Consider the following 18,838-nt stretch of genomic DNA (forward strand, 5'->3'; position numbering starts at 1 on the left):
CTGACTCTAGAAAATGACTGACAGCTCTGAGGAGCTCCTCCCTACAAGATTTGCCTAACAGCACTGGACCTACTTAATCAGCCTAAATTGCAAAGTCGAGGCCCTTGTATTTGGTAATGTGGTGAAAACAGTGGCAAGTGAGAGCTAATTAGATTAACGGTAGTTTAACGAGCTGTTGGAGGGGCCCCCGCAGATTGGATTTTAATAAATAGTGGCAAAAGCATCTGCTATGCACTTCCTGGCTCTGCTGGCATCCTAATTGGCCCCAGTGGGTTGCTGTAGCTCAGCACTACACGGTGCAATTTAGAAGGGGAAAAAGGCAAAATGCTTATCTTCAGTCCAGGTAAATCTGGGAAATACAAGAAAAAATAGTCTTTATGATTGTACGGCTTCACAGGCAAGGCTTTATCAACCTTAATACAACACTAATACAATTTCTAAGACTTTTATCACCACAGAACATCCACAAAGTGCCCAGAAAGCAGGAAGAGAGAATATCTCAACGTCCAAATGAAACACATTTTGACATATTCATCTTTTTCTGTTGTTTGTTTTCAAGATGAAATGTTCCCATGATGAGGTCTTTGTAGAGGCAACAGCACAGAAAGGAAAAAACAATTAATCAAACATGAATGAGCGACCATAGCAGGGTTATTTCCATAGCAACAACCCAAGGGGACAACTTGAACCCTTTAATGTGAGCTGGTGATGTCTCTTTGTAAACATCTGCGCAGCAGGGGGAGAAAGCCAATGAGAGAGCCTGGCAACAGAGGCATCACAGGGCAGCAACCTCTTGGTATCAATCGAAGTTTCCATTATCTAGTGTTGAAAGGACCAAAAAGTGCTCTGAAATATTGTATTCGGGAGCATTTGGAGCTGATAAGCATCTTTGTACTACTGCCGTTAAGTATCCAGAAACACTGCGGTGGTTTTCAGCCAAGCCTGGAGCTGATAAAAAAAATATAGGCAAATGATCAGGGATCAGGAAAGAGTGATGTTTCAAGAAAATCATTTTTGTGTACACAATTCACCTGCTTTTTGCTGCTTGAAGAACTGATATCAAAACCATTTGCACAAACAGTTTTTCTTGACACTATTCCTCTTACATCAGGCAACAAATCACAGTACATAATTTCTCTTATGCTCACGCCTTATGCAACCTGCAACCAGTAGGCTCTTTCAGCCTCCAGCTGTGACCAACAGCAGGCAGTATGCAAGAACACAAACAGTACAAACAGCTATTATCAAGGGTCCCTTGTTGGTGGCCATAAAGGCACTGGACTAATTGTCATTTCGCAATTCCCAGACAGGGGAGGGAGGCATTGTTGTCAAAGCAATCTGCTTTCTCAGTCTGCTCATGTGATGAAAGTGAACCTCCTCAAATTTATGACGAGGATTTTAGAGGTACAAGAGCTGAGGAGAAAAAGAGAACCTTGTGCACAAAGCTCAGAAAGTAACCTGTTTGCAGTTTAGAAATTACAAAAGCAGCATAAGTATACAGTAGGAGGATGGTAATTCAGTTAACCACAAAGCTCCCAGCATGTGAAAAGGAACAAAAATCCCAGCATTTCAGAGACAAAAAAGTCAGTAGCAATCTCTACTAGAGAAAAGATATGAATAAGGACTTTTTGCCTCTCTCGCTCTCTCTCCCAGCTGAAAGAGCCCATTGGTGACGGGGCAGAATGTGGAGCCTGGCAGCACCACCGCTGGCAGGAGCCCGTATCCGTAACCTTCTGACAAACACTCTCGTCCCAAACCTCAGTGGTTCCTTGGGCGAGAGTAATGGCTTCTTTGCGCTGGGCTGCGCAGTGCTATTGTAGAATCACAGAGCGGTTAATTGAAACAAATGACTCTAATAATGGGACATTATCCCCACAGGCTGGCTTTGTGGTGGGCGTAATTAGCGTTGCAGTGGTGGCGAGGAGGACGAGTCACCACGCTGATCCCTCAAAGGAGGCAGCCGAGGCACCCCTTTTAAGTGGGAAGTACGGGATTCTCCAACTTGCAGTGTGTGAGAGTGCCGGGCTTTTTCAAAACCAGCGTGGCAAAATGTAAACATGTTTAGTCACCCCTCAGGTCCGTCTGAGGATGAATCCCTCTCTGTTAGGTGCTGTGCTGTAGCTGCTTTCCTTTCCCTGCGCTTCAACCCTTCTTCTTCCCAGCCAGCTCAAAAAGTTTGGGATCACAACAAGTACATAAATGACTATTTTTACTACTGGCTTTGATTCGAGTTGCAATCTAAGATTCTTTTCATTATCGATGAAACTGTGGATTATTTTTTCAGTTAATCAGTTATTGATTTGGTAAAAAAAAAAAAAGCCAGAAAACAGTGACAAATACCCTTCATCGTTTCCCAAAGTTACATATTCTCTTGTTTTGGAAGCTGGAACGAGTTAACATTTTGCATTTTTTGCACAATAAATAACAGATTTTTCAAAAATGGCTGTTGATTAATATTCTCTTGATTGACGAACTGATTAAGTAACTAATAGCTTCGGCAATAGTGATGATTATTACCAACTCTTCACCCTGTCGTCCTCTTGCATGTCATCACGTTCTCCTTTGGAGTGCCAATGGCTCGTAACTAATATGACAACTTGAGATATTGTTTTCCAGATGTATTTTGATCACCACTGAAATCTGTTTTTGCCATTCCTAATTGTTTACCCTTGTACATGATGATCTCAGAAAGTCAGCTGTAATGCAGTGTTCAAATCTCTGTGACCAAGCTGTTTTAAATATTCATTAGTCGTAACAGTTGCCTAAGGTTATTTGAATTAGTGACATGAATATTCATGAACTGCAATGAATGTGCATTTGTTTTTAATGCTCAATCCGTTAATACTCCTCTTCATTACTTCACTCCAAACCCTGCATAATAAGCTGCACAAAACAAAGCTTTACTTTTTTTTTTTTTTAAAGCACATTTCTCTTTGGATGCCTATTTGTTTCAGTTTAAACGAAACGGGAGTGCCCTACCAATTATCCCGCTGTCATTTCTCTTGACAACTACAAGACACATTGTTCGCCCCTCTTGTGGAGTGTAGCACTGAAGGGCATCTGTCTTTTTGTGAAATGAAAAGCCACAACAGAAAACATTTCTACTGTTACAAAAAGTGATTTATCTGGGAACGTCACCAAGATGTCATATCTATCCCTGTGAAAGGCAGCAGAGCAAGCAGTTCATATGAGATATGTCTTAAACCTTCACTGGAAAAAGAAAGATTGCTGTTTCAATTTAAGAAACACAGTAATCCAGCCGCACTGAGCATGTGAAGTCAAATCAAACTGCAATTTTAAGTGACTTTTTTTTTTGTTTTCCTGATAAAGTTTATTTGAAGGCAGTTCTCATTAGATGGCAGGCAGTGGGCAATGGAAAAGGTGATCTTCCAGGTTCAGACATACATAGTGTGCAACGTTAGCCACTGAGTGTATTTCACTGCATGTACTGTATACAACAGATCATACTGTGAACACATCACCCTTCTGCTTCTGCATTTACAAATCTGGATATATTTCACACTTCTCTAACATGTTTCACACCAAACATTTGTGTACAGCGTTGATAGGCGTACTCTGATCTTTTTAATAGCTTGATTGGGCCTCTGTCAAACTGTCCCTGCACTGTCAATAACCACAGCTGTCAATATAGTTTTTATGTCACTGCTTTAAAATAGTTATGGCCTTTTCCCTCGCTGTCTATGTCCTAAATGCCAAGTGATGCAAAATAAATTTCCTTTTGCGGATTAGTCAAATTAAGTCAAGCTCACGTAACCTTGTAGCAATCAGTGACTCTGACAAAGACTGATCCTGGAAATAAAGACACACTCATACACACAGTAAATACTCCTATACTGTACCATGGTTGAGCATGCTACACAGTGCAAACACACTGTACTTATGCACTGTGCACGACTGCAGAGACATGTACTAATGCACTCAGGATTTCTCTGTCAAGCTTTTTAATAAAGGCAGGGATGAGGTAAGCTTTGTCTTCCAAGGTTAAAGCTCCACTATCCTCAATATTTTCTATTTTACCAATGAACTGAATGATTATGTACGATGTGAAAGGGGTTGCTCACAGAAAATTATAAACAAAATCTGCAGCTTTTCAGCTCTTTCTGCTCATTATTTTGGTTTTATGTCTGGATAATTTACTGTTTCTTGTAGTAAATTATCGCATCAGGGGTCTTACAGTCTTACCCCATTACCTACCCCAGCAGCAGGAGTTTTCAGCAAACAGTCTGACTAAAAAACAAAAGTCTAGCAGCCAAAAACCCAGGTATTTTCTCACGATAGAGTTGAGAAAAAAAAAACAGAGCTAAAAAGAAAGAAAGTATTGAATTTATTTCCACCCGGTGACTACTAACACAACTACACAGCCCTAAATTAATTGTAAAATTGCTCAGAGATAGCTGCATGTGCAGGTGGGCAATAACAGCTGTATAAAGTAATGTCAGGGCAGCGTGTCTGTTGAGTTCTGCTGAATTAATTAAAAATGTGTTAATACAGCCATATTAGTCACAGTCTAAACAAAGCAGATCGTTTAAAATGGCCTGTTATTCACACATCACACATCCTGCCAAAAATATTAATCTAGCACCACATGTTTAACAAAACTGAACAAAAATCCCATCAAGATTTATCTGACTGAATCTGTGACATAAACTAGTAAAATTGGCAGCAGTTTTTTGGCGGCAGAGGTTTTCCTCCTCCCTAAGCATCCTCATTACAGCAGTAATGAGACAGGGGCTGCTGCTCTGTTTCAATATTTAAACGTGCTGGCGCCCCTCAAGGCTCCATGTTGGGGCCGCTCTGCAAACTCCTCCACGACCCCTCATTACCATCTGCTGGTGAGTGTCCCTCCTCCGTTATTTTTTCAAAGAGATCGTTCTTGCTGGCACGTCCCTCAGCCGTAGCCTCAGCCAGACCTAAACGATCAGGGGGTCTTGTTGAACATGAGACCCCTCGGTGCCATCTCTTCCGCGAGTGCCTGGGTGGCAGAAATGCTGACAGCTAAGGTTGAGACAGGGATTCTCCCTCAGCAGTGAGCATTCACACGACAGCATGCTGCATTTCACAGTATCCAGTCATCCAAGACTTGGCTCTCTCTGCCTCGATTCAAAGAAGCCCACAGAGTAGGTCAGCATTGTGGGGAGGAGTTACGAGAATTTAAGAGCATTTCTGATTGACAGCTCTGTCATTTAGGGCTGATGTTGATCCCTCTGCTTGTTGGGGTCTTTGTAAATGGTGCAATTTCAAATCAAGAAATGGTTCAAAACTAGCAGTTAAGACTATTATGAACAACATGCGACTGCAACAGAAAGGATCAAACCCTACACCTGAACAAAGCGCTGGATTTGAAAAAAACAAAAAAAACAAAAAACAAAACTCAGTGTACATCAAATGCACAAGCTCTGAAATTTGATTTGCCCAATACTCAGTGCATATATTTGACGTCCGTTTTACCCACCTGCTACACATTTTTTTGATTTACCAGCTAATGTTTTTCTGCAGCCTGTGGAGTCATAATTGGACGGAAAAAAAGCAGGTTGTCAGACAGAATAAATTTAGCAGGAAAACCAGAGCTCTTGCAGAGACATATGCCATTCTGTAGGTCAGAAATCTCAACATTATTATATAGTCAACTCTAAATGAACAGAAATTGCAGACTTTAAAGCTACAAGGACAAACCAATGCAAAATTACAGTGTGTGCCTATGCAGCATGATGATGATGGTCAATCCACTGCTCTAAATCCTGTAATGATTTAACGGTGTTTGCTGTAGGATCGATGTGCACTGAAAAAGAGAATCCCAAAGCAGGGAGAAGTTTACAGAGCTTTAGCCTTAGGCTAAATGTTGTACAAAAACCAGCAACAACATCCCTTGAGATGATGCGCATCTATTGCTCCAGCTGAGCTTGTACTTTGTAGGAGGTTTAGGAAGGATAGCTTTTATTCAAGAGAAGTGTATCCTTAAGGTAACACTGTCAACTCTTTATTTGCTTCTTCAGCGACGGTGAAAGAAGGCTGTTGAACGATTAGCGTTTTGGTTTTCAAGCTATCGCCTCCAATTTTGTGGCTTTACTGTAAGGCTTCTGTCAATACAACACAACAAAGGTAAAGGCTTGTCTCTTCATTTCTGACCCCGGAGAGCCTGTTTCCACCCTTACTAATCTTTGAGCATTCAGCAGACATAAATCCAGTCTTCCTTATTATATCTTTATCAGTATGAAATTAAGGTTAATTGACTTTGTTGGGGAAACATCAAATGAAACATCCCTAATGGAACCAAAATGAAAATAACGTCATTTTCAATTGCTTTAAAATATTTCTCAATATACAGCCTACTTTCCTATTCCTCAGCCTCAGAAATAAGCTCCTCTTGTCCCAGGAGATAATAAATGAATTGAATCCCCCCACTCCTACCCCACCAGCGCACACCCCCCCGCCCCCCCTTCCTTATCGGTCATCTATTTTTCCAGAGTAAGCTATTACTTGCTGGGGTTGCTAGGCAACAAGAAATATTAATAGCGGCTATTATTAGCCAGGCTCTGCTAGAGTAGTACTAAAATGTGGAAGTGGGAAACATGAATGTGTTACATAAATCTCTGGACCTTTCAAAGTGTGTGCAAGTCTCTGTTTTTACGGTGATTTATTGCAATGACGGTTCATTTATGAGAAAAGGGGGTGTGAAATAAGAAAATGGAACATTACCCTGAAGGGCTATTTGAAAATAAATAATTGCAAAGGTGAAACAAAAGCTGTTTAAGAAGCAGGCACTCCCTCTCGGTTTCCTTCTAAAATACATACACTCCTGGACATCACATAAACATGTGCACGAACATTTATGCATAATATCCTGCATACGTGCATCCAGAGACACAGTGTATATGTTGGCATCTACTAAAATCATCTCATCCAAATGATTATATAGGTTTTGTCAATCCAGCCATCAACACTAAAAAGCAGATCTACTGTAAATGTTCCACTCAACAGCATCTTTCTCCTGCACCAGGCACATTCAGCACAGTAGCCACTGGATTGTGACCTAATCCTGAAGACTGGCTTTAATGGAGGCCTTAGCTACCACCCATGGAAAAAAATGGAGCCTGCAACTTATGCAGTTTGATTCTGAAAATCACATAAGACCTGATTAACGGAGGATAAATGCCACGGATGCTCACATTAAAGCATAAATATTCATGATGGAGGGCAGAGAGAAAAAAGTAATATTTATGTCAGATGAAAGTATATAACGTTGAATAATTCACCACACACCCCATCTATAATTCATCTGGTTCGATCCTATGATTAAAGCATTTGAATGTGTTCGCCAGGGGTGTTTACATGTTCAGTCTGAAGCATGTTTAACACAAGAAAAAGTCCCTTTACTGGAGGGGGGAGTGGGGGTCCTCAGAATCCTTCTGAAAAGAAAAAGTAGCTGACAAGGGATATCCCCCCTCCTCGCCAAGATTTTCTATTCAACCCCCCCCCACTCCCGTTCCTTTTTTGCTTTGCCGATCATAACGAATGAAAATGTGCAGCACGAAGTTTCTTGCTCTCTTTCTTGGATCACTTTGAGGCAATGAAATCTTTGAGTTGTGCAGTTGAATAGATATTAAAGGAGCTCTGCTGCAAAGGTCTGGGTGTTAAGGAGGCAGCAGCTCTCTGTATTTATAAATATTGCATGTATAGATTCTGGCCTTGCTTAGACTTCACTGTCTTAGCTTCCTTGGCCTCTTACCGAGATAATTATCACCATAATAGAAGAATGCTTTTCCATTAGGTGAAAAAAAGATCTAAAAATATTGAGAGTGGCAGACAGCAGAATTAGTCATTTTACTGTTTCATCGCTGTTTACATGAGTTTACAGCTCTAATGCAGTCTCCTTAGATTAATCATTTTGGGAATCATTTTGCAAAGACAGAAATTTCCATTATACAAAAATGTGAGACCTTCATAGAAAGTATTCTCTGCACTGACTTGCTGGTTCACTCACTGTGAAGACTAATTGCCTTCTACAGCGCTTGACTTGCATGATCACAAAGGGCTGCAGCAAAATAGGAGCAGACAAAAAAAGAAAAGAAGTGTACTCACTGAGTGCATAGGCCCTGAGAGGAGGTGGGTGTCCTGACCCAGCATGTTGGACATCATGAGGGCGGGCAGCTCAGGGTAGGAATAGGTGTTGAGCAGGCCGTTGTGAGGCAGGGAATGGAAGGGGTAACCTGACTCGTGCTCCATGAGGTGCAGCAGAGATGGGTCGGCGTGGTTCGGGGGTGTGATGGGGGGGATCTCGTAGTCTTCATCCCCTGCTCCTCCTCCGCCTCCGCCACTGCTGCCTCTGCCCTGACTGGAGTAGCTCTGGAAAGGCAGCGGAAAGAAAGAAATGTATTTTTACAAGGACACAAATAGACAGATGCTTGCATTCATCTGTATGGACAATTTAGAGTCTATAACCCACCAAGAGTAATTTCCACATCTTTGGAACGTGTGAGGAAGCACATGATCACAACAAGACAACATAAAAATGCTGTACCTGCCACATTTAGTTACAGCAAAAACAAAGTAAATAAAAACCGAAGGATAGTCTCAACACTTGAATCTCTGAGAAAAAACTGTCCATCAGACAGTCATTTTCATGGCAAACTGACTTCAGTAACAATCTCGGAGAGTGTGACAGCAAACAAAGGAGGTTCCAGAGTAATTAAAACACTTCATAATTGGCTTTTAAATGCACCTGTTGATGTTTTTTGTTCAAATGTGTGTTTGCAGCGGATGCTGAAATGCAGCAGTCAATTCAGGCTGTTTTGATGAAAATAAAAATAATTAGAAATGCAAATTGCTGCGCTTACAAAAGTGTAAAGAATTCATTCATACACAGCAAATTAATTAGAGTTAGACAACAACAGCTGCTGTACAGAATAATTTGCTTCAGAAATCTTGACAGCTTTAAAGCAACAAACTGTCAGCCTGCACACCTATAAAATACAGTTAATCAAATTCATTACATGGAAAAGCACCATTGACAGCCTATTTTATAATCTCATTACTGTAACGCCAATCACATTTTTAGAAACAGAAAAACTGGATTAAACAAACCGCACATTCCTCATTATGAAATGTAGCCAGTGTGTTCAAATGACCGCCACTAGGTAAAACAACACAGATTTTATGGTTCTAATAAAGTGATACATGAGCTGAGCCTGTGGTTGTCTTTTCCAGTCAGTATCTTGACATAATATTACGCTGAGAAATATGGTTTTGTGCTCTCAAAAAGCATACTGAGGGTATTCACCAGGGAATGAAAAGCAATTTTGTCAGAGGCAATCTGATGCCAACTCCCCTTTATAATGACTAAAGAAAATTAATCATCACAAATAATATTCCAGTGTCAGCCATTCAAGAGCTTTTTAATAGAATTTTTATTATTCATGTCTCGTGGTACACATCAACTAGTCCGTTCTGCAACATTTCAGAAATCAATTCAATATCATCTTCGTGTAGGCTGTCATCTCGCCTGCCAGTGCAGCAATTCATCTTGCAAACAAATACTTTTAGCAAACAAATGACAAGAAACGTCGAGGAACAGCTACAATGTCCCCACTAGCAGAACTGGTGCTTGAAGATAGGATAAAAGTCTCATAATGTGCACTATCATTAGGGAGAAAATAATAATAATAAAAGGGAGTATGTTTACTATCAGGGTGTGATGTGCTATTTTCTTTTCCCATAACACTCACTCTCCTCACTTGGTGCTTGTTCAGAAATATTATCAGTGACAATTCCTTTCCCTGTGGTAAAGGTTTTGCAAATGTTTGTTTCTTTGTTGCCTTGACATATATTATTGTTGTCATTTGTTGTTAACAAGCAAATGCTGCAGGTTTAATTTAATAAAAATAATAAGAAAAAAACCTTGCTGGTTTGCGCATCTTCCCCAAGCTATATACAGTATGGCATCTGTCTAAGCATACATTAAATACATGAAACTGAGGCTGGAGAAACTGTCAGGTCTGCCTGTTGATCAACAGCATGTGTCCTTTTAGTAGTGATCTCCGTGCTCACTGAAAGACACCCAAGAAAAGCTAAATGCAAAGAATATGTCTAATATATAATAGAGAGGAAAAAACAGACAGCATAAGTGATCATAACACTGTCCCTTTACACCGATGGTTGGGTTTTCCCAACACTCAGGGTTGGGTGTTTCCCAATCATGGGCACAAACTAATGATAATAAATAATGAGTAATAATGACTGATAATGAGTAATAATGGCAAAACTTCATTTGTTTCATATGCAAGCTTTTTCTAATGTGATGCCGCGTTCTCATGTTCCACTGCTATGGTGTAGGCTTAGCTAGGTTTAGGGGCAAACACACTTGGTAAAGGTTTGCGAAAGACTGTACTCATAGTTAGAAGAAACCAGTGCTGTTATTCACATGACCGCTATCGATCTTCGTCAGGAAAACTTTAACATAGGCTGATTTTAAGAAATTTGATCAAACAACTCATGCTGTTGTTTTTCACTGCTCACAGCTCAGAGACAAATGCATGTGCAGGAGAGACACTGCTTAGTTATAGAGGGTCACAAGCCAGAACAAGTACAGACAGGAAGCTCTACATTATGGTACAAGCCTTTCTGATCACGGTAAAGAGGAAATGAAAGCAAGAAGGGGCTTGTTTGACGAGTAATTGAACAAAAGCAAAATAAAATAAAAAAAAAGATTTGAGAAGCAGAGACATTAAATGTAATTCACCAATTAAAACACTGTAAGGACAGAAATGTACCTGATTTTCATTTTAGAATTCCCCTGACCTTGGATCGTATTTAAGGATAAAAATGTTCACATTCAGCACTTATCAAGCCCCTGTTTTCTTCATCTCTGGTTCAGTCATGTGTTAGACGCTATGTTGATGCTGAATAGTAAAGCTATTTTAACAACAATGATATATCTCTACAGCCCCAATGAAGGTTTTTGTGGGATGTAAACAATTTAACATTGATCCAGTGATACAGTAGAACACATGAAGCATTTTGGACACTTCCTCTCCCTGCGATGAAACATAACATGTACTGAGATTTAAATGCTGTCAGTGGCTGTTTTACGGCCAAGCCTTCCATCGTTTTTGTTAATCTTCTTTTTTTTTTTTCTTTATAGCTTCTTATGATGCCCTTGGAGATAAGACACAGGACAAGGACATCACAAGTTTAATATTTTCAAACATACGGATAAATAATTCATAAATATACTGTCTTTCACAGACATGGAGGAGAGTGGATAAAAGAGCGAGGGGTCAGAAAAAAATGCCAAATGTTGATTCAGCCTTCTCTTGGTGTAACCTTCACCCCTCCACCACAAACCCCCCTCTAGATGTGAAATTTAAGCAAATCTGTCACTTTTCTGGACAAGGACAATACCTTGGACCTTTTATCTACATATCAATTCTTTACTTCTTTTCTTTGTCTGACTTAAACATGCTAATACCAAGCTTCTTTTGTACATCAGTTGTGATTCCACATCAAAACACTGTATTGCTCACAATCTTTAACATAGTTTATAGATGTGAGATACTGCTCCGAGGCATTTTGACTATCATCATCCACAAAGCAGCCCCCTGGTTCTTTGAAAACAAAAGGAAGATGATTCACCCCATGGGAACAGTGTAGAGTTTCTTTTTTTTTTATGTATGGAAGATCTAGACTGACAAAGCGTGTATGACTTCTGATGTTCTACACAAGATCTTAAGACAAAAACATATAAAAAAAAACTAGTTTTAAGATGAATTTGATGTATATTTTTAAGTATATTTACTGTTTGCTAGAACTCATAAAATGATTGGCACTGCACTGGAATTTTTAAACTATTCAAGTGTTACAGGCTCAAATGAACATGCAGTTTTCATCTATTTGTAATGCTGTGGTTGGATACAAAAAAAGGAAAGAAATTCTGCACAATAATAACCCCTTTTCATTTAGTTCCGAATGAAGCTCGTGTCACTGAAGTTGATCCCACCACCATGACCTCCACAACACAATAGCAGAGGTATCTGATATAGTATCGAACCTCGTTTTGAGGCCTACCCACATCGTATTGGTAGCAGAGTTATCGAAGTATACAAAGTTGGCACCAATGCTTGGTAAGATTCTTAGTCTTGTTTTCGTGGTTTGGAGCTTTCTTTCATTTAGTTTGTGGACACAGCATAGACACATTTACATCCTCAGAGCATGTTAAATTTGACATAAGACTGGAGTTCATGCTGTAGCAATTGTTAGCCAGGCAAAGCAAACAGCTGAAATTTCACCTTGACGTGTAAGCTTGTAAGCTGAAAACATAGCCCCACCTTGCCAAATTATCTGAAGTAATTAAGTTATCTTAAACGGAAAAAAATTAATCAGCTCAGCTAAAAGTTTTCTTGCCACAAATGGATGGGAAGACGAGATGAAGTCATTAGCTTTTGTGGCCTATGAGGTGTTTAGTGGAAGACAGCTCATCTGGGAACAATGATGTGTTCGTCAAAGGGAGGAGAATGAAAATGTTGCACCGTACACCAGAGAGACTGTCATGGCTGATGAGGGGCAAATTGTCCAAAGACAAGAGCTGTCTGTCTTTGATGGACTTTGTTATTACAGCTTCAGTGACTGACACATAGAAAGTGTGTAATACACAACACCGATAAGGTTTTAAAAATAAGTAATCACAAAAAAACAACTCTTCTGCGTCATAAAACCACATAACTTTGAATGAGTATACAGTGTCCTATGAAAAGTCATCCAGCCATATGCTGCTTTGTGAACAAAATGACAGATCGGCATGGTTTTGGCGACAAACAACAGCTGGCCATGCATACATAAAGGTCTCCGCGTCCACTCTGTGTATTCCAGATAGACGGATGGCAACAGTAAATCTTTAAAACATCTTATGGGGAATTTCAAAATTCACCTTCAAAGATCAACCTTGCAGAGCAGAGAAAGGGCAGAAATCAAACTCTTCACTAGCGGGTGCTGAACACTGCTGATGTGTGCTGCACAAGTGACCAATACGGCGACAGTCTGCAGGGTCCACAAAGGCTATCTGACCTGGCTTTGTAACGACAAGGAACTCTATTTGGGTGATGCATCAAGAGAAGCAGACAGTGTAGTACAATAGAAGGAGAATGGAAGAGCAGAGCCACTGGGTTGACTGACAGCAAGACAGAACTGGGATAAGTGAGGTGTGCAAGGAAGGGGGTGGGTGTGTGGGTGGTGGTGGGGGTTTCACCACGTCCGATAGCAGCTCAGGGTCATAGCTAGCGTCCGTCACTAAAGGACAGGTGGGCTGCGGTGGGCTTCGACCAATAGCAAAGGAGTGAGCTAACCTCTTCCCTGCTCCCCTATGCACTGGTAATTCTCTCAAATGTCACATCAAAATGGATCTCATTTAGGTGGGTAAAAAGAACCTGACTCTCCATTGCAGATGTGGGTGGACCTGTGGTGGATTGCACCTGAACTCCAAAAACATGGCTGGAAAAGAAGTGTTTTGAAAAGGTGTGAAAAAGAGCCATGTGCCAAACATTTATGTCAGTTCAATTTTAAGAAAAATAACATCACAGTTATAGATGAAAGATGAAGGGTGAAAAATATCTCTGATCTCTGTGCCAAAACAGAGAGAAACAGAAAATTCTTTAATGCTTCGGCCAAAGGCTGTGTTTTTTATTTTTTTTGACAAGGGGTGCAATACTGCGGTCTCAGCCACATTTCCTATTCTTATTCATTAGGGAGAATCGTATAAATAAATAAAATATGTTGTCTCGTAGTCACTCATCCCCCCCAAGGGAACATGGAAGCCCCAGTAATCACATATGGCACAATAGCTTGCCCATAATCCCCTTTATTTTTATTTTCATGATGTCACTCTCTTTAAGCCCCTTGCTTTATGAGTCGCAAACGGAGTGGAGAGGGGAGGAGAGGAGGAGCGGAGAGGAGAGGAAAAAGCAAGGGAGGGGTGAAAACAAATGATGTGGATCCCTCATTGTTCTTTCTCTATGCCCTCATTCCAGTCAGGGTAATAAGAGAACATTGTGATTTACTGTCAGTGAAGCGCAAGAGTGCATCAGAGAGAATCCACTGCGGCAGGGGCCATTAAAATAGATTTAACTTCCCACAGTATTAGGCCAGATGTCTACACTTCTATTATATTTCAATCAGCCATGACCTTGGTCTCCATATGCTGAGAAAGATCACTTGGAGAGAGGGAAAGAGGGAGTGAAAATACATGCGGAAAACCAATAGAAATATCAAACTACTTAGCCCCACTAAATCCCTCTGCTCTGTTCGTGCAGCATATACAGAAAGAAGCTGGGACCGAAATAGAGCTAAGGTTTCAAGTTCTCTCAAAAGAGTGTATGAATCATTGAGTGCACTCTGGCTGCTGATAAGTTGCTGTTTTTTGGGGGGAGCGCTGCTTTTCTGCGGGGTATGTATTTGAGGAGGGACCGAGGGAGTATGCCAAAAAGAGTGGGACAGTGGGTCGTTTGATGTTCTTCAGATGTCAACATAAAGATGAATCTGTTCAAATTCTTCGAACAAGGGAAAAGCTGACTTCTCACATCACCGTGGATCCCTGGCTTTGAACGCTTCCCTCTAATATTTTTGTATCCTGCTATTTACTCTAGTCTCACCAATATTTCCCTGTTCCTGATAAATCTTTTATATATTTTTTATAAAATCCTTACTCTGCTGCAGAGTAAGGATTTCCATCCATTTCAGCGCCATGAAAGCAGAGCAGAGGTCACTGCTTGTTCTATTTCAGAGGCTGATGGTAATTGGACTTATTGGCTGACATGGACTGACCTACATAAAGATCCAGCGATCCCTGGTTAAAACTGTAACTTACCATCCCTCCTGGCATGGGCGTGGATGTTGAGCGGATGTTCCTCTGATGTTCCTCCAGCATTGTTTTCAAATATCGATGCCCCAGTGCTGGTTTAGAGCTTAAAAAACTGTTTCCAGCCTGAATTCATGATACTGAAATTGTATGCTCTCTTGAAATTTAAATACACTGCGTACAGTATGTATCTGTACTTCATTCTCGCGACCTTGCCAGTGGCTCTGCACAGCCTCAAAGAGGGAGTGAGATGTGTGTTGGCGTTTGCAGACCCTCATTTTTCATTTTTCATCCTTTGTCTCAAATGTCCCCCTAACTTTTCTTGCAGGGTAAGGATGCAAGGATAGCAGATGGAAAGAAAAACATATTCACTGAAGCACAAGGGGGGGGGGGTGTTTGGAGGGGAGGTGGGGGGCTGTTGTGAAGTGAGGAGAGTGTTGCAGTTGTGGTGGTGGGGGTATAATGGTACGCTGTGAGTCACTATTAAGTAACGGTGCCTTTTCACATCAGCATCGCCCACATCGGGTGTGCGGTGCCAGGGTGTACTGAGGTGTCTCTGACTCAGAGAGAGAGAGAGGGAGAGAGAGAGAGAGAGAGAGAGAGAGAGAGAGAGAGAGAGAGAGAGAGAGGAAGAGAGAGAGGAAGAAAGAGAGAGAGCGAGGGAGGAGGAGAGGAGCTGGTCATACCAGCCCAACAACATCTGGATTTCTATAACTGTTTGGTTGACAAAACATCATCATTTCAACTGCTTGTAATAGAATTATTCATTTTTCTTTAGCGTCCAGCAAGGCAGATTTTTATTTATTTATGTCGTACAGAGCCGGGCTAGCTGATTCCAGTTTGTATTCTCAACTAAGCTAACCGTCTCCTTGCTTCATATTTAAAGCAGAGATATGAGAGTGGTATCAATCTTCTCATCTCACTCTTTGCAAGAAAGCAAATAAGTTTATTTCCCCAAATGGCAATCAGTTCCTTTAAGAATTTCTCACTTTAAGTTCACTAAATGCTGACTTACTAGCATAGGATGTATGAGTTTGTTTGTATGAAGTTTAGCTTATGTGTGTGAGAGCCATACATTCTCAGGAGAAAGGAGTTGGTTGGATGACTGTGGGTGAAATAACAGAGAAAGAAGGAGAAAGATAGAAAATGAGAGAGTGTCAGACTAAAGAAACACACAAAAATAAACAGACAGAAATGCAGACAGAAACAGAAAGATGGAAAAATAAAGACAGAGAGAGACACAGAGAGAGAGAGAGAGAGAGAGAGACAGAGAGCACAAGAGCCTGTATCCAACAAGTGAGGTTTCTATTCTAATCTCAACCATCAGCCACTGTTCTCTTGCAGCCGGCCAAATCGATAGAGACACACGGCTCAGCAAGACACCTGGAAGCAGAAAACACAGAGGCACAAACAGGCTGAAACTTGCTGCTTCTCCGAAGACCAGTGGCCCCCGAGCTTCCCCTCCTGCACAGGAACACAATGCAACAAGTACAAAACAAGAGAGAGGAAGAGACGCACAAAATTACTCTCCCTCTTCCTGCCACTGGCTTGTTTTCTCTTTTAAACTCCATCTTTAACCAGCTGTTTCTCTAAATCTTCCCGTTTTTGTCTCTAATTTTCCTTAATCCATCGTATACACATGTACACACATGGCCACGCATCCACATACACTGATTATAGGGTGAGGAGAAGTGAGCCAAAATATACATGGAGGTACAAGTCTGCACAATCGCTCAAACAGGCCAAGCCTGACATGAATCCAAATGAAGAACACTTACTGTCCATTATACAAAATTAGAATTTGTGTGGGCGTGGTTGGAGGCAGCCATTTTGGTCTGGCTGTGATCATTCTCATGCAGCTATCACAGTGCTGTAAAAAATATACACTGCAGTCAGCATTATTTGGCTTTCATATGAGTGACAGTCTGGTAATCAGACTCAATTGCCATTTTCACTTAATGTTTCAGTGTGAAATCATGTTCAAGTGAGCAGTTTTCTGTTTTTGGGAGAGGGGGTGGGGGGTTTCATTTTGACCCCAGTGACTGACGCGTCCATTCCATCTATGTCGGTTTTAGTCAACACAGAAGCTGCAGAAATAGTTGCTGGAACTTTTTTTTTTTTTTACACTTTTGGTTGAAATATGCTGAGTTGTTAAGAGCTGTTATCTTCTGCTATCAAGTTGAATTGAAACAACAGAAATACGAAGTCCTTATTCCTAAACCCACAAAGAAATCTCTGATTGGCTCGGCTGTTTTTATTGGTGGGGAATCAGCAGTCAGTGAGCACAACACCACACCTGAATGTATTTGAATTGCTGAAAAAAAAAAAAGCGTTTCGGGGGTCCAGTACAAGGCTATGTGAATGATTCAGAACTGAAAGAACATTCTCAGTCAATCAGGATAATTGAGATGTTTAATAATCTTAATTCAACAAACTATCCCCTCTGTGCCTTTCTGCATGGGCAGATGTAAACAATGCTGCTCAACAAAATAACCCACCCACACTTATGCATATAGGCTGAGACCTCAACAGATGAACCAAATGGAAAACATCAATATCATCAAAATGTCTGGGAGTTCCATATGTGCAGCTCGTATACATATCTTGTACAGAAACCATACAGTATTCAAAGCCTTGAAAACATCTTGTTTGAATGGACAGATTGTGTCCAAGCATATAGTAAACGGCCCGTTTAAAGCTGTTTCTGATTAGCGGTTTTCTCTTTTTAAAAGCTCAGAGATGTTATGTGTAATGCAATCTCCTGGCAGTGTCAAACTGCTACCTCAGTGCGTACGCTGTGGAAGACCCCAGACATGCAAACAAAGGAGTCTCTGTTCTGGCTGCATGCACCTTTTTAACAGGCACACATCATGTAAAGGCTTGGGTGGGCATATTAACACAGTGTTACAACTTGCATTAAGGCTCCTTCTTTCTTTTCTTCTTTCTCTCTGAGCATTTTCCTAAGAACTGAAGAAAGAAAGTTTATTCTTTTCACAAAGAATAAACACAAGAGAAATAGTAAAAATGTTACTGCCATGCATATTGGCATATTGTTTTACAAACACAGCTGGGGAATGCTTAGATAAAAATGGGGAACACATTTAAAGAATAATATATATACACACACACATACACACACACATAAACACCAGAATGTAAGCATGTATTCGGCATATTCATTAGACAGTAATCACCATTTCAAATTGATGCAGAAAAGGATTCCATATTTGAACCTATAATTTGTCTGATTCACTATAACTTCAAAAGCAAGCCATATGTAACAAACCACTGCACAGCTAATGCATACAATTAAACACCAATTAAGGAATGACTGACTCACATGCACTGAAAGCACATCCTCTCTCTTCCAAATTTCAAATTAAATGTGCTGTATTAAAGGATTGGAAGCCAAACAGTGAACTCTGTGTTCCGAGGGCTATCCACAAATGGTGTGTAAGCTTCTATTTAACGGCACTGACAGAGCATCAACTGCAGCTGACATGTTTTGAAAAGCCCAAATTGCCTTATCCACTAAGAAGGTATTTGTTGACACAACACTGCAAACCTGGAGTGGGTGTTGATGATTGACACATGACCGCTGCAGCAGAGAAACTACAAGGCTGTACATTTATCCCAATTAGCACACGGCCGGGTACGCATGCAAAGTGACATAATTGGGGCAGACCAAGAAATGTGGCCAACAACGATGGACCTCATAGTCTGTGATATGTGCTATAAGTAGACAATAAGCTGCTAAAGCTCCCACACGACCTCTCATTATAGTCACTCAATCCCAACATCAAAGGAAAGAAAACCTTTTGGCTATAGGATGACAGTGTATGTTTGTGTGGGTTTATGTGGGTTTATGAGAACATGTATATGTGTGTGTGTGTATGGGTTTATAAGTGTATACATGTGTGTGTGTATTTATGTGCACATATGTTCTTGTTCATCAATCTTTGCAAGGGCCAATTT

General features: G+C 40.7%; 1 protein-coding gene across 2 annotated transcripts in view; it reads right to left on the minus strand.

Annotated features, from left to right (window-relative positions):
* LOC121199368 (TOX high mobility group box family member 2-like) overlaps nucleotides 1–18,838 on the minus strand; it is a 75,486-nt gene that overhangs the window by 16,406 nt on the left and 40,242 nt on the right. For both annotated transcript variants that reach the window (XM_041063979.1, XM_041063988.1), the window contains one exon: nucleotides 8,101–8,364. In XM_041063979.1, coding sequence (XP_040919913.1) covers nucleotides 8,101–8,364 — 264 coding nt within the window. The remainder of the gene's footprint in view (nucleotides 1–8,100; nucleotides 8,365–18,838) is intronic.

Source organism: Toxotes jaculatrix, chromosome 2 (genome assembly GCF_017976425.1).
Source record: "Toxotes jaculatrix isolate fToxJac2 chromosome 2, fToxJac2.pri, whole genome shotgun sequence".
Taxonomy (NCBI): domain Eukaryota; kingdom Metazoa; phylum Chordata; class Actinopteri; family Toxotidae; genus Toxotes; species Toxotes jaculatrix.